The sequence below is a fragment of the Trachinotus anak genome, unplaced genomic scaffold (assembly GCF_046630095.1).
Source record: "Trachinotus anak isolate AG129_WGS33_773 ecotype Australia unplaced genomic scaffold, CSIRO_AGI_Tana_v1 ptg000007l, whole genome shotgun sequence".
NCBI lineage: Eukaryota > Metazoa > Chordata > Actinopteri > Carangiformes > Carangidae > Trachinotus > Trachinotus anak.
The window spans coordinates 8,060,260-8,080,457 of NW_027273858.1; the positions used below are offsets into that span (position 1 = coordinate 8,060,260).

The window sequence follows — 20,198 nt, forward strand, 5'->3', positions numbered from 1 at the left end:
TATCTCGGTAATTCAGAAAAACAGGACTTATCTCGTTAATTCAGAAAAACTGGACTTATCTCGTTATTTCAGAAAAACTGTATTTATCTCATTAATTCGGAAAAACAGGATTTATCCTGGTAATTCGGAAAACCAGAACTTATCTTGTTAATTCGGAAAAACAGAACATCTCATTAATTCAGGAAAACAGGATTTATTTTGTTAATTCAGAAAAACAGGATTTATCTTGTTAATTCAGAATAACAGGACATATCTTGTTAGTACAGAAAAACAGGATTTATCTTGTTAATTAAAACAAGATTTATCTCGTTAATTCAGAAAATCAGGAAAACTCCTTTAACCAATTGTACAATATTCATTCAAACAGGAAGAACCTTTTGTGATGGTGGCAGAAAACATTCTGGGCCAACCCAAGAGATACAAGGGCTTCTCGATTGATGTCTTGGACGCCCTTGCTAAGATCCTGGGCTTCAAGTATGACATCTATCAAGTGGGAGATGGGAAGTATGGCTCAGCACTCCCTAATGGATCCTGGAATGGCATGATTGGAGAACTCATTGGAAAGGTTAGCATCTTTTCTTTTTATCTCAATCAATGTCCAGATGTCTGTCCAATCCTTTTTCTGGGACTCTAGCCACATTGTCTTGTTTTGAAATGGGAGCCCAAATAAAAGGGTTAGTAAAGTGGAAAAGATCAGAAAAACATTCCGTGGCCAACATCTGCAAATCCATTTTCTCCCATGGGTGACATCTGATTTCTGTTTTTTGGAGGGAAGCTGACAAAGTCAAAGTCTCCTTGCTGGAGAGAAAAGGTGAAAAGTGGAAAATGTGGACTGATGCTTGTTCTTGAGGAAAAGTACTGGTGTTACCAAAACCAATATGTCTCTACCTATTGGGATTGAAAACCAAATGTCAGAAACACTGACAAGACACTGATAGTGCTTCTAAAAAAAAAAAGACAAAATAAAAAAGCATAGTAGTAGTAATAGTGCTTTTAGTTTGCTTTATGATGACACAACAGTAAATTTCACAGGGTCCTCAAGATGAAGTCTCTTTCTCTAGGGAGTGTTTGAATTCAGCCACAAGTTTTCATAATGTCACAGACACACTACCTTCTCTTTCTAAGAAATTCCCCAAAATGTTATTAAGTTACTAAAACGGTATCGTGTGACTCCACCCACAGCGAGCTGATTTGGCCATATCAGCCATCACCATCACCCCCGAGCGTGAGAGTGTGGTGGATTTCAGCAAGCGTTACCTGGACTATTCAGTGGGAATCCTGATGCGCAAGTCAGAAGAGAAGATCAACATTTTCTCTTTACTGGCACCATTTGACCTGGCAGTGTGGGCGTGCATCGCCGCAGCCATCCCTGTAGTGGGCATCATGATCTTCCTGCTCAGGCGCATCCAGGCAGTGCGCTGCCAGAACAGTGCAGGAGGCCATCCGCCACCTTCTGTCTCCACTTCACTTCAGAGCGCCATCTGGATTGTCTACGGTGCTTTTGTGCAGCAAGGTGGGTGATAGAGTTTTCATCTGGCCACAGCAATATGCAAGAACAGCAGTTATAAATCATGTATTTGGCATATACTGGACAGCCAGGGCTTGGCAGGTTTTCGTTCCCCCAAACCATACACCAAACTGTTTCTAGTTAACACTTCTCTGTTTGAAGGTGAGTTTTAACTGATAAAGTCAGTGGCATTATTGAATGTCAGTGGCATTACTGAATTATTGAATGCTCTTGGCCTTTCAATGGCACATCACCAAGCACCAGCCGTGCAGTTCTTAAATGTGAAACCCTAAATCTAAACAGAGCAATAAATAAAAATAGTGAAAACTACTTGAAGGGATTAAGGATAGAAGATTGAAATAAAAACAAGTCCAATTAATTAAAATACACGTGGATGTCAACAAATGCTGATTCAGTAGTGAGTCAGTTAGAGGCACAACGCCCACCCTAGCGTTTTCTAAAGGTGCCCTTGTCAAGGAGAACATGTCATCTTTAGTCCTGGTGGAGATCCAGGTATGTCCGGTTTGGATAAATGACTACTTCAGCAACTGATGTTAAAGCCTGAACTGCATCTATCAAAGTCTGGCACACTGCCTATGAGCCTTTTTTAACCCAACACCCACTATATTTCAAGAGAAGCTATATTCCTTTTTTTAGTCTTTTTTCTGCCTTTTTTCTCCTCGTTCTCCTCTGGCTCATGTTCCAGCGTTGCCACTTTTTGTTCCAGTCAAGTGGGTTGCATTTTTTGGGATGGCATGGGTCACTTTGATATGGATCTGATTGTTGATGCTTAGTGTGCCATTGTCAGAGAGCATAAACTTGGCAACCGTATCCCCCCTATGATTTCATAATGATATGCCAACACATGGCTGGGTTTTGTTGTATGTTCAGTGTAGATTAAACTTTCCACCCACAGATGCACTGACTCTCCTCACTGCCTTATTCAAACAAGGACTGCCTTTCTTTTGTTCTATAAGGAGGTCAGAGAGACGTAGGAAATAATCTAAAACTGTCTAGGGAAGCTGATGAAAATAACACGTTTTTCTTATGATTAGAGAATTTAATCAATTTATTTAAAAGATGAAAGGGACTGCACCACAGTGGATCTTTGCAGTAGGATTATCAAGTAAAATTTCATACACATTTTACATTTGATGACCTCAAGAAATCAGTCAAAGCCATATGTAATAAGATGACTGATGCTGGAGTGTGAGGCGTCTGACAAGGCCTTCAGTGTTTTTTTCTCAGGGTGTCCTGGGGGTGCAGCTGTGTTGATTGTGACACTTTTGGACAAATATGTTTTCATTACATTTCACACTCCTGAATCTTACAGATGGCATTTCTATGGCTTTACTCTTCAAAATTAGAATGTGTGCTGACATTTCTCTCATGCACCTCATACACTGTTTTTTGGATATTTGGAGAAAAAAATCAGTGTGACAGAGAAAAAGTGAAGATAGCAAAGCTAATGTGACAAACCAGTCTCTTGCCCTCAAAGAAAACAAGGGGAAAAAGATATGAAGGCAAGAACATTAAAAAGACAGGAGGAAGAAGGAATAGTAATAATTACTGCACAATTCGATTGGATGTGCAATAGAGAAGTAAAACTGAGCAAGTAAAATTTCAGAGTAGATGGCTTTCAATACACTAAGCTTTTGGGAAAATAGGGGATGAAAACATATGCAATTACACAAAATCATCATATCCATGCAGTCGACTGCTCCAGTTTTACATGCTCTAAACTGAGTAATTACAACTTGTAGCAGCTTTTAACACCAATGGTGTGTGATATGATTAACCACTTAACAATAGTTAACTCACCCGTGTTCAACATTCCATGTAACATTTTCAGAAGAAGTCATTTGTATTTCCAAAGACAAATGTTCAAACCTAGAGAAAAGCAGGGCTGAAGGAACATCATACAGAGTCATCGCTCCAAAGGTTTTAACAGGATTGGAAACACGAGGAAAAGACACTGGCATCCCTTTTATTCATATTTTATGACTATATTGCACCAGAATAACATCTTGGTGTCTGTTTTTGTATAGAATTGACCAATCTCCTAAAATACAGGAAATAATCCTGCATTTCAAAATATAAGGTATTAAGATAAAAAAGCCTTTATTTTCTTGGTGATCTCAAATATAAAAGCTAATTGAAACAATAAAATCAAGCTACAAAACCATGATAATATTAAGCTATTCCTACACATTTTAGCAGCATTACAACTTACCAATGTCTACGTCATCACATGTATTACTTAAAAACTCTGCTGCGAGGACTGCAGTTTGTATTATTTTTAGTATTTACACTAAATTAGAGATAAGAGACAGTTGCATTAGATCCTGTGTGGTGATAGGTAATGCACAGTATGTTGTGAGGATGATGATGATGGTGTGTGCCTCTGTGTGCAGTTTTAATACCCGTGTGTTTATACCTGCACCTCCACAGGCAGTGACTCCATCCTGGGGTCGGTGGCTCTGCGTATTGTCATGGGCAGCTGGTGGCTCTTCACACTCATTGTGTGTTCATCCTACACAGCAAACCTGGCTGCCTACCTCACCGTGTCACGCATGGACAACGCTGTCAGGTAAGACACAGCACCTTTAATTAACTATCACATTGTTTGAACACACTCAGATTTTTCAAGTAGACATACACTGTATACAGCTGGATAAATGTATTTAATGGGTCAAAAACGGATCAACAACCTTGAACTCTTCTCGTGGACAGAATAAAATAAATGGGGAAAATCCATACAGCAGAAGCAGAGATATTGCCTGTTTTTATTCCACATGTTTTTCTTTCTAGTGAAAACCTTGCACCTACATTACCCACAATGCAACCTGACCAGCAACAGTTTAGTCAGGAGATTTGTCGTACTGTGCTTGTAATGTAGCCTTGAGCAGAGATGAGAAGCGGGCTACTGAGGTCTGGTGAGCTCCCCTCTAACTCTACACCTTCAGATTTCTTCAACCACAACCAACACTGACTCAAGTGACATCACTTGAGGCAGTTTATCAGCTCTGGATGCACAAGAGGCTTTATACAACTTTTTTCATACATGCAGTAAATCCTCCCCAACACCTGTAAACAGACTTTGATGTATAGCTTTAAGGTCTCTGCATGTTTTCATTATTTTGTGCGTCCCCCTCAAATGTATGTGTGTGTGTCTCTTGTGGTGCAATGTATTTTTTATGTGTGGAGTGTTTTCTTGAGGTAGCATATATTATATTTGAAGGTTCATCAGTGTGCATCGCTCATCAGCGGCACCTGGTACAGAGTATTTGGTCTGACTGCTTCTCTGTAATTTTTGACCTGCTGCCTAACAACTAAGCTGTCCCCAGTCCAAATGTTATTTGTCAGTAAATCCAATTTGGTGTGCTATCTCTCCCCAAGGTATGGACAGAGAGGCATTTGATTACATTGGGTCTGTCTTCAGTCGAACAAATGGTCACATGTGGACATGTGAGGAGAGGGAGCGAATGCCAAGCAGGACACAGCTCACCTGTGAAGAGATCTCTCTCTCTCTCTCTCTCTCTCTCTCTCTCTCTCTCTCTCTCTCTCTCTCTCTCTCTCTCTCTCTCTCTCTCTCTCTCTCTCTCTCTCTCTCTCTCTCTCTCTCTCTCTCTCTCTCTCTCTCTCTCTCTCTCTCTCTCTCTCTCTCTCTCTTGTATGTGTGTTTGTGTGTGTGCATGTTGTTTGGATAAGCAATTACTAGAACATTAATCTTCTCATAGTACATTTGCAGTAGTTTAGGGATTGGAATCAACCTAACTTCATTGCATTTAGGAGTTAGAGCGTAGAGGAAAGTGCACTGTGACCAAATTTTAAATTGGAACAATGAAAACACCTGCTGAACATGTCCGTATCTGCTGTTCTCAGTATTAACCGCTTTAAAAAAATTTGTACCCTGTGTGGGATTCACTTCTTGGGCAATCTAAATTCATTGTGCAGAAAATCAGAACATAATTTAAGCGATAAATCCTGAGGCATCTTGTACATTCCTGAGAGATACAATTTTGTGAAGGTGATAAACTTTCAAGCTACACTGAAAATATGCTTCTTGTTTATCTCAAGAGTACAGGACTTAAACATCCTAAAATACAAAGTTTATTTTAATAGTCTTCGTATAGTTTTCTCTATTGCAAGGAAAAGAGCAAATAATTGCACTCCAAAAATATACTTATTGGTTTATATAACCAGTATTTCAGGTAGGAGAGAGCCTCTCTTTTGTACTCCATTGCTTTCCTGACATACATAAGACATTTTTGCTCAGCATCAGGGCTGACTTAGCAGCACAGCATTGAAATTAATTCTGTTGCTCCAATTTCTAATTACATAATCTATGTGAGTAAATACTCTACTAAATGTAAAACTTAATGTGAACACATTTGTGCAGCATCATTTGTGACTCTGAGTGTGAGTTGCTAGTGGGCTTAGTAAATCTCCCAGCCAACATCCAAACTAAGTCAGAAACAAAAAAAATGGTATGAACATACTGGGGACATGTTGTGTAACATTTTGTAAGATTACATATTTTTTTCCTACATTTGTGTGCCAGGGGTCACATGTGTGTGTGTGTGTGTGTGTGTGTGTGTGTGTGTGTGTGTGTGTGTGTGTAAAGAGTGGGGAGGGGGGACTTAAGAATTACACCTCAGGTCTAACCTCGAGAATGGGAGTTATTTGACTTAAAAATAATGAAGTGGCCATTGTTTTTTAAGGTTGCTTGTGGCCCACTTGATAATTCAATAAACTGACAGTGGACAGTGGGTCCTCCCAACAACCATGATAAAATCGGGTATCTCTCTAGAACATCAATGATTGATAAATCACAGTGCAAACAACTCTGGATTAGCCCATAATCATCCTAAATTTTACTTTTTTTTAAATGAATAAATGGTTAGTTGTTGTAACTCTAGTTTTTTGAACACGAATTAAGCCCTTTAAGGCCTGATTTGTACTTGGTGTACTGGCTTTCTTTCAAAGAGGGAGAACTCGCTGCCTTTGCATCATTTTCACTCAGCTTAGCATCAGGCAAAATGGAAGTTTTGCTTTTTTCTCTTTCTCTACAGGAATTTACCTCCTATAAGGGAGGAAACTGCTTTTGCACCAGCACTGAGCCACTAGGGGACAGATGGCACAGGACATTTATACAGTAAATTGGGATTGTTGTGCAAGGCCATTGCTGCCTTTCTCATTGTCCAGAGAAACATAGGTTGGCTTGGAAGGGGAAGGGTTATTTGCAGCTCCCATGGGGAGCGTATACAGCACCATGCCAGAGAACACAGTCAGGGGACAGGTTACAGAGTTGGAATTGAGTTCTTTCTATAAGGGAAAGCAATCTTTATTTTTGTGAAAAGCACTGCGAGAATGTTGGGATTAGGTATGGTGATGTCAAAGGTTCTTGCTCCATGTGGATGGGGCAGAGAGGCTGGGCTTTCTGAACCAGGGGCCAGGGCCACGAGAAGATGTACTGCTGTATTAAAATAGGCAGAAGAGGTGAAGATTCACTCACTGCTTGGTTCAAGGGTCCATTTTTAGCTTGCCATGCCATATCGGTCAATACCATCTATGAATGTGATCTATATTTCTATAGAGATGACAAGATGATAACCAAGGTCTTATTACACCTAGTAACGAATGCTAATATATGAAGTGCCTCACTGAAAATCCTGCATGTTTATTATCTATATCTCCAAATTTGCAAATCTGAAATGTCCTCGCTGCTCTAGAAATGTTTGCCATAAAATCATTGGCAGTTTGTCCTCCAGAATAAATCTAATGTCCAAACCTTGGAAAGTTTCTGCCAGGTTTGACTTGAATTTTAATTCAAATAGATTTGGTCCAGCTCCCTTCATATGAAAAAATCTAAGGTCAAGTTTTTTTTCATGATTTTTCTTCAACTTTCTGTTTCCTACAAGTCTGAGCTGACTTGTGCCTGCGTTTGTCTGTGTTTCTAAATGTACCTGCACGATACCTCAGTTTGGTATAATGGGAACAATTAGCAACTTGTCTGAGTTTACAGTGCTTAGCCAACATTTGTATAATATTTCTTTTTAAATACTGCACACCATTTCCCCTTTTGTTTGCTCTCTCTGTAAATAATCCTTTAGAAAACCCCTCAGCCTTGGGAAACTGAGATGACATTGTTTCCAAAACTATTTATATGTTCCTCTAGTGTGAGATAGAGCAAAACAGAGAGAAAGTCACATTAGATTCTTTAACTTTTTGTCCCTCGGGATATCACATGGATTAATACTAATTAAGGGATGTCTTTGGCTGAGTTTTCTTGTTTTTGATTTTAATTATGTTTTAACTGTTACTGCTATGGATAATTTTACATTTGTAAAGCTAAGTACAACCATGACCAAACGTGTAGCCAGCAATTTAGTGTCTTTGATTCCTCCGGGGACACCTTAGAGGAAATTAGTGACATGCACACTAAAGAGAAGAAAACTCTTCACATGCACGTGTCTGTAGTGCGTCTTTACAGAGAGGGAGAAAGAAAAGTGGTTTGTGTGCTTGGTTGGTGCTGTGCTTCTTATAATCTTTGTCGAGCCATTATAGATAATGAACAAAGGGCTGGGTTGGACCTCTCTGTATTGATCATGAATCAATGTGTATGTTGCATTGCTTTTAGAAATAAAAGCCAAAGAAGAAAAAGCACTAACAAAAGGGTGGCAGATGTCCTCAGTACAATACATCGTCTACTTCAAATTGTCATTGTCTGATAATATCACTTGTGAGTGATTTTTAAAATGTGCCATCTGTCTTTTGTTTTTCAGATTTTTTCTTACACCAATACAAGGGCTTTCACCTCTTTTAATTATTCCATTTACTCCAGCTGGTGGTTCTAAATATTTATAGCGTTGATTTATCTGAGATCTATAGTTCCACAGTGCACTACAGATCACAATGTTTGTGTAGTTACATAAAAGTAAGCTGTTCAAGCTGAACATTTTACTTGGTGCAGTAAAGCTTGCAGTTTAATCTAACAGAATAAGCTGGAGACTATGAAATATCTAGCACATTGTTTCTGTCTCGCTTGCCTTTTCTACAACAACCACTGCTACACCATGTGGACATCTAATTAAATCGCTGAATTGGTCCGACAACATCATCTTGAGATAAGCTATGCGATTCTCTCACTTTTTAGATAACGGGAGAAAACAATATTAGTTGTGTAAACATTCTGGCGCTTCTCTTGTATGATTTTCTAAAGAAATGGGGCAGCACGTCAAACCTATCAACCCAATACACCGAAGTCATGTCATGGAAGTATGTAATCTTCTGGGTAGACCGCCATTCAAATTACACTGGAAGCAAATTCTAATTAAAAGGACATTGGCATTTAGCAAATATAATGCTGTACAAAATTGGCAATTATCTTTACATATAAAATACGGCTGCTGCAAGGAGCTGCATTTCTTATCGCCCACATCTGCACGTAGGCATTTCAGTCAGGAGAGATTAGTTTTAAGATGGGGGTAGTATTGTATTAAAAGTAGTATTGTTTATAAAAAGTTTGGTACAAACTCCATTAGGGGTTAATGCCCAATCAGGGGAACTGAACCCCATAATGAGTCAGAAACGTAACCTGGTCAGCATTACTCGGGTCGCAGTCATGGTGCTGGTAGAGCTGAGGAAAGAGGTGGTCAGGGAAAGCATTGGCACTGACATCAGAAGCAGCAGGCAGCACAATACAGGTGCAGCTAATTTGGTTGATAAAGACTATGCTGATTAGTGATTTGCTCCAAAGTGCACAAGAGAGGGAGGTGGTAGTGTAGGCTTACTGATTGGATGGAGTGAACCAGGAGGGAGTTGAAGCTTGAATTTTAAACAGAGGGGGAAAATCTGTAAATGCAAGGATACAAGCTAGGAGGCTGAGGTGGGCTTATGACTAAAAGTGGAGTGTTTCCAAAGTCAGTGACTTCTTGCATCATGTTTGCAGAGAAATGAGACATGGCTGTGATTTTAAACACTGACAATTTGAAAGCATGAGAGCTTTGTTTGCAGCATACATGTAAATCAGGCCATGCATGTGAAAAAATACTATTGTTAGATAGTAACAAACTATTTACTGTATCATAATGCATATTATAATATTGTAAAATTAAAGGCACAGGATGTCAAATTTTATGAAACACCCTACTGGAACCTGATGCACCCACAAATAGATTTGTGGGTGCATGGCAGAAGTTAATACTGAAGTTAATACTGTTGGAAAACATCATTTGTAAACAGTTGTGCCTAAATATATGTATATATATATATATATATATATATATATATATATATATATATATATATATAATGAATCAGACTGTTGTTTCTGATGTTAGTCTGTTAAGCTGTCTTGGTAGGCATGCTCTGTTGCTGTTTGCATTGTATAGAAATAACACAACTTTTCCTTCAGACTTAGACTGCAATGTCTATTTATTTGCTGATGATACAATTTTTTTTATACAACAGGCTCTACCTCAGCCCAGGCCTGACTCAGTACATGGTTTCCTCCACCAGTGTATCTGAGCATCCTGCCACTTGGCCCCCATATTACTCTTCACAAGTCATACAAATGCTTAGGATCTTGGCTCGACAGTAGACTGTCTTTCAACAGTCATATTCAACTTACTTGAAAAATGAAGTTGAGACAAACTAAAACGTTCTCCTGTAAAAATATATATATTTGAATTTCTTCTTATTTCTTGTTTTTTAAGTCAGTTTTCTATCAAATCTCATAAACTAACTCACCCCTATGGCCCCGACTGCAGGTCGTTCCAGGACCTGTCGAAGCAGGTGGATCTGGTTTACGGGACAGTGAGGGACTCGGCCGTGTATGAATATTTCCGGGCCAAAGGCACCAACCCTCTGGAGCAGGACAGCACATTTGCTGAGCTGTGGAAGACCATAAACAAGAACAACGGCTTTGAGAACTCCGTCTCCAGCCCATCAGAGGGAATCAAGAAGGTAAGTATTTATTTTGGTCTTCATAAATAAAATATTAGTGCCCTTCAAACTCATGTTGGCTGTTTTTAGATTTTTGCAGGGTTCTTCTCAACAAGCTATTCCTAGCAAAGCCAAACAAAAATGATATATTCTTTAATAACATTTGGCTAACACAGAGTCTATGCAATATTAAAGTCAGTTTAATCATATCTTTCTGTTGTTTTAACTACTTAACACTTAATTTCTGTTTAGCCCCATAAAGTGAAATACACTCACCAGCCACTTTATTAGGTACACCTTGCTAGTACTGAGTTGGACCCCCTTTGTACTTCAGAACTGCCTTAATTCTTCATGGCATAGATTCAACGAGGTGCTGGAAACATTCCTGCGAGTTTCGTCCATATTGACATAATAGCATCATGCAGTTGCTGCAGATTTATCGACTGCACATCCATGATGCAAATCTCCCATTCCACCACATCCCAAAAGTGCTCTATTGAGCTGGGATCTGGTGACTGTGGAGGCCATTTGAGTACAGTGAACTCATTTTCATGTTCAAGAAACCAGTTTGAGATGATTTGAGCTTTCTGACATGGCGTGTTATCCTGTTGGTAGCAGCCATCAGAAGATGGGTACACTGTGGTCATAAAGGGATGTACATGGTCAGGAAAATGATGCTCAGTTTGTACTATGGGGCCCAAAGTCAGCCAAGAAAAAAAAAACAATCCAAATGTTGCAGCAGAAATTGAGACTCATCAGACCAGGCAACGTTTTTCCAATCTTATATTGTCCTTTCTTCCCCATTCTGATGCTCGGTTTGAACTTCAGCAGGTCGTTTTGACCATGTCTACATGCCTAAATGCATTGAGTTGCTGCTATGTAATTGGCTGGTTAGATATTTGTGCTAACAAGCAGTTGAACATGTGTGCCTAATGAAGTGGCCAGTGAGTGTATGTTCAATTATTCTTTCACAAGAAAGAAGCAGAAGGGGTTGTTTTTCCTCCAGAAACTGTACATACTTCTGAATAACTTCTATGAACATTATAATTATATCTCAAACTCAGAGGTAAAATTAATACTTTGAAACATAAGCTCAGCCTTGATGCTCATTAACTGTAGCTTGTTACTGTCACACAGCCAGGTAGGAACAAACTTAAGTTAGTCCAATAATTTCCATCACTGATTGACAGAACCACGTGAGTTAAGTGATATTTTTAATCTAGTGAATAGTGAGAGTTTAATTATTCTCACAAACTCAGTGCTGCTGAATTAAATTTTAATGCGTTTTCTCTTCAATCTTCCTTTAACACAAATAAGCACAAGCACACACACAACGACAGACACACTTTGAAAGCAGATTGAAGAATCCATAATTAAACAAGTTTCAAAGGAGTCTAGACATATGCACTTTAAGAGCATTAAACCAACCATTGCCTTTTTTTGGGTGTGGGGGGGGGCAGCCCGCCAATGAAATAAATATTTTATTTTTGTTTAATTTTATTTACATTTATATTTTATTCTTTTCGCAGGCACTGAATTATTATGTTATTCTTTACAGCTAACAAACAAACAACTGCATGTTCCTCATTCTAACTTGGGTTTAGAGTTTGATGGGAATGTGATTTCTCCAGTGTTTATTTGTCAGCTTTATTAGCATAGTCTTACTTTGGAGGGGGAAGACGCTGGAGAAGTGCATACAAACAAACACACACAAAAAAAACAATCCAGCAGGATATCAGACAGATTTTCAGCTGGCGTTGGTATACACAGTCTTCATTTGAGGCTACAGCACATGATCGTGTCCCTGAAAATATGCTACACACAAAGCAGGAAAATCCAGGGATCCAATTATTAACCTCATCTTTGTGAAGAAATCTCATGTTGTGCATGCTGTTCAGTGTTTACTCTAATGGGTGGGCAAAATGTTAATGCTAATTTCTGTGCAAATATTTCTTATGCTGACTAAGCTCTGTTTGTTCTACTTGTTGTTTTTTCACAGTCAGAAGTCTGTGCCACTCTCCCACCAACACAGGGACATGGGTTCAAGGTGTAAAAATGCAAAAAAATAAAATAAAATAAATAAATTGGTGATGAATAATAGTCACAGGGAAATGGCATTGTTTAAGAGGATCATTTTGTTCATATCTGTGCTCTCTATCTAGCTGGACAGTAAAATCTTTGTCTCTGATGAGGGAAACAAAACTGAAGTCCAGTTTATAAAAAGAGGTTTCTAAGCATTCTGCTTTTAACATGCTTTCATGAACATATGTACAAATATGTTTGCTTTTGCATGTGTGTTTCCTGGAAACATTCCAAATTTTTCAGGCAAAGAGGGAGTCATATGCCTTTCTGTGGGACATGGCGGTGGTAGAGTACGCTGCTCTGACAGACGACGACTGCACGCTGACTGTTGCAGGAAACAGTATGAGCACCAGAGGCTACGGCATGGCCCTGCAGCACGGCAGTCCCTACAGAGACCTCTTCTCTCAGAAGTAAGTATATGTACACACACATTTTATAATATGTAGTGATATATATCAATCGTGAATCATTAATTTGTGTTTAACAGTCATGGTACCAGCTAATACTTCCTGTTGTGCTATCAAGCAACCTGTAAATTGTTTGACATCATTAAAGGATATCTAAGATATATTACAGCTCATCTCCAGGCATCCAACCTGTTAGATAAGATAACTTTGTACAAACCAAATAATTACTGGGATTTGGGCACATGGCGACATTGCTGAAAATAGATCCAGTTGGGCTTAAAATAAAAGTGGCCAGATGATCAGACAAGTTGTACCCAAACTCACACTTTAGCCAGATCATCAGTCCACTTTATCTAAAGTAAAAACCAAAAGTGAGTGCACCTATAATGGCACAAAAAATGTCTCTTTGCACAGGTAAACCTTGAGTACACACTACTGTGCCAAGTACAGTAGGTCAAAGTTTAACCAGGAAGTGGTTTTTAAAATGTGCTGGGGGTTTACAAAGAACAGTTTGGGTCAAAATTTTCTGATTTGCCTTTTTTCCCTTTCCAAACAAATTTAACTAACCTGGGGGTTTGTGTAAATTGTGTGTGTGTGATTGTCTGAATACTTGTAATTTTTGAGTGAGTGACCATGTTTTGAGTAATTGGTGAATACACTTTGATGAATACAGTTTTAACCAAGAGAACAGGTGGCCACAGCTATAAAGATATAACATAATTTGTACTAAACGGTTGTTTTTGTATTAGTGTTGTCTAGATATAAGTAAGTGTGGTTATAGCTTCAACCTGAGCACTTCTCAGTGCAGAAGCAGAACGAGAAGTGAATGTTTTATATTCACAGTCAGTACTATTTGCCCTTTGTTTGGGTTAATCTGTTTTCAGACAAAAGACAAACGACTTTTCACTGTTGTCTTACAAGAGTGATATTAGTGATTCTCAAATGAGGACAGCAAGCTTTCCCCTCCACATAAATTACAAATTCAGAACAAACTGGAGGATTGATCACTCTGTAAACTACCAACTGTGGCTTGATGAAAGATTTTGTGGGAAAAAACTGTGAATATTTGAAGGCGTCTGGAGTTGTAATGTTTCATGAGTGTAAATGTGTATAAACGATTTCATGTCAAAACCTTTGGCAGCTGTGTATACATATGTCTGAGTGTGCAGGTTTGTGCACAAAAAGTCTGTATGTGCCAGTCGCTGTTGAAAAGGTTGAATAATGACTGTGCAGAAAGCTAACCGCTCCGATGGGACAGATTCACTGTCTTGCCTCTGTTTGTACTCGCCGTCATTATTCTCCACCAGAACATCCATCCATTCCTCTCAGCTCTTTCTATGCTAACTAATGGGCTGACTGTAGCATTTGATCATCTTTGTTTTCATGCTTATGTAGTTTGATATGAAACCAATTAATCTCACTCCTTTGTTTTTTTTTTGTTTTTTTTGCCTTGTTTACATAGGGCTGCTCTTGTAGCTCTTGTTAGCATTCATAAATGGTTTCAACACTGCAGCAGTAACACATCTTACACTCTGCTGCTGTGCAAACTGCAGTTTTTAATAGCATTTTACCAATATCGGTCTTAATTGAGCTAACAATCAATGCTAATACAGTACATTAACTGTGTTTTTTTTTTTTTTATTAGTTTTGTGTCATGATCTACACAGTATTATTGTGTAATTATAGTCATCCAGGGCAGTCTTACATTGATTTTCCAATTTTTCTTCATGTTTGTCTTTGAAAATTATTTAATTTCCCATTCTGTACTCCGCTCTCTTTGTAATTTGATTAGCCGGCATTTAACATAATCTGAGTCAATGTTATTGAAGGCTTTGTCCAGTTCCCTGTGGTGTTATCATGAAACCGTGCAACTGCTGTGTGTGAAAGAACTACTAAATCTTTCTCCTCCACAGGATTTTAGAGCTTCAGGAAAAAGGTGACCTCGACATCCTGAAGCAGAAATGGTGGCCAAAGAAAGGCCGCTGTGACCTACAGAGCTACGCAGACGCCCAGCCAGAGGGTCGTGCGCTGCGTCTTCACAGCTTTGCTGGCGTCTTCTGCATCCTGGCTGCTGGGCTGCTGCTGGCCCTCCTGGTGGCTGCACTGGAGACCTGGTGGAACAGCAACCACTGCCGGAGAGAGCAGCCCAAAGAGGTGACCACTGACAACTCGTCGGGCCAGGGCCCAGGCCCAAGCCTGCTAACCCAGAACCGGGCCATGGTGGCCACCACGGGTCCCCCTGCCCCTCCAAGGCCCCGGTCGAGACCCAGACCCCCGGGCCCCCCGGTCCTGCCCAGAGATGCCACTGCCACACTCTACTTTATGGATCCACCAGGCGCTGACGCCAGCCCCGATTTAGTAGAGCTGCAGTACACCCAGTTATAATAGGTGTGCCCCTGATGATAGTCCAGACATCATGTGATCAATCTACTCATTCCTTCTCATGTTGGGAGAGAGGTTGGGGTGCTTTGTCAGGGACTTCTCTGAGGCTTCTCTCTCAAACACACTTACTGTGATTCTCTCTCATACTGACACATGAAAGTATTGCCTACATTTTGGGCTGAAACAGTCACAGTCACTGGTGCTCATGTGAGAGAACCGCAGCTGGAATGATAGCAGTAAATAATGTTGCATTGCAAATTCAAAACCACATACTGAAATTGTACCTCTGAGTCGATAAGTGCTTCAGTCGTACAATAGCTCTCTTTAGCTAATCCATTCAAGTCTTAATGCTTTAGAGCTCTGACTTCATCTTGCTGCTGTCGACTGGGCAGCCCCTATGCATGAGGCGTCCAGACAACTAAGGCTTGACATGGATCCCTAAACTAAAGTGTGAGCAAAAAGCTGATAGCAAAGAATCTGAGCCTTGACCTGCCGCTTTGACTTGAACCACTGACTGAGGACTCACCCATTTAAGACCCAGTCCTATCACAGTAAATCAAACTCCACCAATTCTGGTTTTTGGTGCAGACAAGAGTTTGAGTTACTGCTGTTGATTTCTATTTCAGTCTTTGTACACAGCTGCTCTCATAATAACCACATACTGCTGTCATGTGGGATTCACATCACTGCCTCATTATTTATAGAACATAAAGATGTGTTAGATGTGTTGTCTGACTACAATCATAGTTCTGTGCTCCATTATTATGTTTGTAGACATGTTCTTTAAGCAATTTTCCACCCAAAATCTTTTGAGGATCAAACACTAACCTTGTTCTGGCTTGAAATGTGACTAAATGTTTTGTAGTTTTCTTGGTTACAGTTTTATGCAACAGGGGCAGGTTTCTGCAGCATAAAGAAGGATATCAAAACACTACAGCTTAATTTGCTCATTGACAGAGGGAAAAGGCCAAACATTCTTTGGTTCGTGCGTCCCAAATGTGATGAGTGGGTCTCTTTTCCCAGTTTTACATCAACAAAAAATGAAAATCTTTTGGAAGTTTTAGCTTCCCCTTGAGCTCTGGGACATTTTGATTGTCATTTGTCACTATTTTCTAATTTTTAAGACTAAATGATTATTGTGTTTATCTGGAGAATAGTTTCACCAGAACATGGCTCAATAGTCACAAAGTCAAGCTGATCACAGCTGCTGCTCTTCACACTACAAACCTTTTACAACTACCTATCAAGCCTGCAGGAACAAGAGTTTCATATTCAAAAGATTTGGGTGGAGTATCACTATAAATTGTTCCAAGCATCACTGGAACCATGACAGCACAAACATACAGTATGTGGACATTATGACAGCGAATTTCTAACAAAATGCTATCATAAGCCTGGACACATCAGCCATATAAAGAAATAGTTCAACTTTTTTGAGAAATCTCCTTATTTACTTTCTCGCTAAGAGTTGGGTGAGAAGATCGATTCCACTCTTATATCTGTCCGTTAAATGAGACGCCACAGCAGGACATGATTAGTTAGCTCAGCATAACAACTGGAAATAGGGAAACAGCTAGCCTGGCTCCGTCTTAAATTCAACTGTGGGAGACACATTGTTGAACAGTTTCTCTTCTGGTTGCCTGATAATCTCACAGGGACAACAGGACTAACTGTACCTGCCTGTTGTCCACCAAGAAGTAGTCCAAACAAGTAACACCCCCTAAACACACAAAAAGTTTGGCACATTACTGTGAACCTCAGAGCTTCTTCTACCATTGTGATTAGTTTTCACATCAGTTTTCATTCTGCCCACCATAAGCATTATCATGTAACAGAATATTAAGAAGCACCTAGGGAGATAAACAAAGAATCAGATATTTTCCAGCACAGTTGCTCATCTTTTGTTTTAATTTAACTTTGAAAGTTTGCTGTCAAAGCAAAGGTCCAATTGTCATTTGCCTAACACTTCCTTCCACTGTGCAACTTAATAGTAAAACACAGAAGTCAGAGTTGTAGACTATAGATCTTCCATCTAATTCTCAGAAAGAAAACAAATAAGATGATTTTCCAAAACGCTGAACTATTCCCCTTATTGCCTAAGTAGTAATTAATTGTAATTATATGTCAATGTCTGGGACCGTTTTGGTTATGCATCATTGTCTATGATCTCCAGCAGGTGACTAAGGATTATGGTCTGGACAGGGTTTCTGGTCCATTGACATATAATGATATAACAAGTGCTTCACCAGAAGGGAGGCGGAACATATGGACAGACAAAGAGAGAGACTGGGAGGAGGCCAAGGCTCTTGACACAGGTCAGGAGAGGCCTGACGCACTGTACTGAATGGTCATTGGCTGTGTCAGGGCGAAGGGGCGGGGCATGGGGCCAGGCAGGGGTAGACTGTAGTTGCTTCATCTGTCATCTCACCCCATGGTCTCAGTTATTTGCCTTTTTGGTTTTCTCTGTCTTCAGTGTGGCTCGACTTAAATGGGTGCATGATGATAAAGTGTTGGTGTGTGGAGGGCAGGGTGCAGCCAAAAGCGAGCTTGGTAACATTTTTGTAAAATGTGTGTCTGATAAACAATTGTGCTCTGCATTTGGCCTCCCCCTCTCCTCACCCATATTCGTGTTGCCTCATTGATGCCCGTTTCTGGAACGAAAAAAGGAATATTTTGAAAGATTCTTTAATTTAGATAACATTTTAACTACACTTTCATTTGAATTTTATGTCACAAAGTCAGATTCATTAGATTTGTGTGTCCATTGAAGTGTGTCTTGTTAACAGCTGATGCTCTTCATGCAAGAGTCACCTCCTGCAGATGTGTGGTCACCTAATTATGGATAAAATTTAAACACTTCTGCATGAAGAGACATCTTCATTTAACTTCATTTCAGAAGTGGAGACATTACCTCTTTACAACCCCATATTTTAGATTTACTGTCTTAAGGTAATGCCTCTCTTGATGTTGACGACTTGAAAAATTCCAGTAGATTCTTAATTTGTGTATTTCCTGAATGAAGCAGAAACAAGCCAGTCTTATTTTATCATCCTTCAAACAGAGTAGACTGCATTGCCTGTACTGAAGGTAGTTGGTCATGATGGTGATAATGAAACAACCATTGTAACCTTTCTTTTTCTGTCTTCTTTCACTCTCTATCCTCATCCCATTCATTCTTTTAACCTCTTAACCCCTTTCACTGCACATTAATTTTCACTCTTATTCTTTATCACAATCATTCTTAATTACATTCATGCTCTCCATTCCATTAAAACCTCTATCCACCCTCCTTTCTCTTGGCTTCTTTTATTCCACACACTCTCTGTGGCTCTGCCTTTCTTCCCATCTATCTTTAGGACAAAGAGGTGAACTTGGAACAGGTCCACCAGCGCTTGAACAGCCTCCTGGACGAGGACTTAGCCCACAAGCAGCTGCCAGGTCAGTCTATCGAGATCTCTGCCCTGGACATTGGCAGCATGCAGCCCAGCCAGTCCCTGGAGGCCTTGTCTGCTCGGGACTACCCAACCCATCGGGGGCCACGACAACTCTCTGTGACCACCTTCCTCCAGGAGGGTCATGGGGCAGGAAGGACACTGGGCGCAGCCGCTGGCAGGACCTTGCCCTTGCCCCTCAGCAGTGCCACCATGCCCTCTATCCGCTGCAAACACAGGGCACCCAACGGGGGCCTCTTCCGGCAGAGCCCAGTCAAGACACCCATGCCAATGTCCTACCAACCAGTGCCAGGAGGACCCATCCCAGAAGCCAGTGAGACCAGCCACGGGACATCCATCTGAGCACGCCGAACATTCACAGACACTCAAGCTCCAACAGAATAGTGGAGAGCTCATCAGAGTGCTAACAGTGTGAAGAGATATAAATAAAACACTAAAAAAGGATTTTTATTACCAGTGATCAAGAGTCAGTGGGACGACACATGACAAGATACTAAGACTTCAATGTACATATTTGTAAGTACAAAGAGAGAGAAGAAGCAACATTAAAAAGTGTATTTTGAATATTCTCAACAGTTGAGTTTAAAAAACATAAAAGTATGAAAAAAATGACTGTTTGAATGGCTTTGTAAATTTTGTTCTAAATGAATAAAGGTGACAATTCTTTGTGGTTGTTTTCTAAGTGCCAAGTTCAAAGATGTTTTCTTTCAGATTAACATTAACTGAATGTACTGTAAGAATTCATGATAAAAAGACATTTCACACTTCAAACAAATTGGAAGAATTGATTTGTTTCATATGAAAAAAATAAAAAGTATAATACAAAAACAGACGTGTGCTTGAAAACATATTTAGAACGTCAGTGTCATGCTGTGTTATTTGTGACTCTGGGATCACTCACAAAATGATATTTTAGAGTTCAATAGGAGGGAAATTACAGCCTGAAATGTTTATCACACTTTCCAGCACTACAATTAGTTCAGGATATTGGGCTTCATTTTTAAAACAGTCTAAATTGATGTGTTGATATTAATATATTTTTTAAATCTGTTCACAATGCAACCATTTTGAATGATAATATTTTTCTTTTTTTTAACTAAACTAAAATTTTGCACACTTTGCAGCAGCTCATTGCATTTCCCCTCTTCAGTTTCTATTACTGGAAGATTTTCTAAACCATGCTTGTTGCAAGAAAATATGGTTTATTGTGAAGTGCTTTCTTGTATCTGGAAACAATAGATTTGGGGTGAATGTGTAGAAAAAGTTAAAATCAGTTTAAAAATACTAATTTTTGTTTGATGAAAATAAATAACGAGCCCTACGCACATTTTTGCCAAGAAAAAGTGAGCTCTTCATCAAATCTGTTGGTCCATTTGTCTAACTAGGTTTAATGTGAAGTAGGCAGGATTGCATCCTTAC

General features: G+C 39.6%; 1 protein-coding gene across 3 annotated transcripts in view; it reads left to right on the top strand.

Annotated features, from left to right (window-relative positions):
- Positions 1 to 19,607, top strand: part of LOC139622712 (glutamate receptor ionotropic, delta-1-like) — a 222,398-nt gene extending 202,791 nt beyond the window's left edge. For 2 of the 3 annotated variants that reach the window (XM_071480237.1, XM_071480239.1), the window contains 7 exons: positions 368 to 565; positions 1,183 to 1,513; positions 3,959 to 4,097; positions 10,282 to 10,477; positions 12,782 to 12,948; positions 14,859 to 15,099; positions 18,684 to 19,607. In XM_071480237.1, the coding sequence (XP_071336338.1) occupies positions 368 to 565; positions 1,183 to 1,513; positions 3,959 to 4,097; positions 10,282 to 10,477; positions 12,782 to 12,948; positions 14,859 to 15,099; positions 18,684 to 19,121 (1,710 nt within the window). In that variant the 3' untranslated portion in view covers positions 19,122 to 19,607. Of the gene's footprint in view, positions 1 to 367; positions 566 to 1,182; positions 1,514 to 3,958; positions 4,098 to 10,281; positions 10,478 to 12,781; positions 12,949 to 14,858; positions 15,334 to 18,683 lie in introns of all 3 variants that reach the window. The other variant, XM_071480238.1, reaches the window with a different exon arrangement.
- Positions 19,608 to 20,198: the final 591 nt, after the last annotated feature.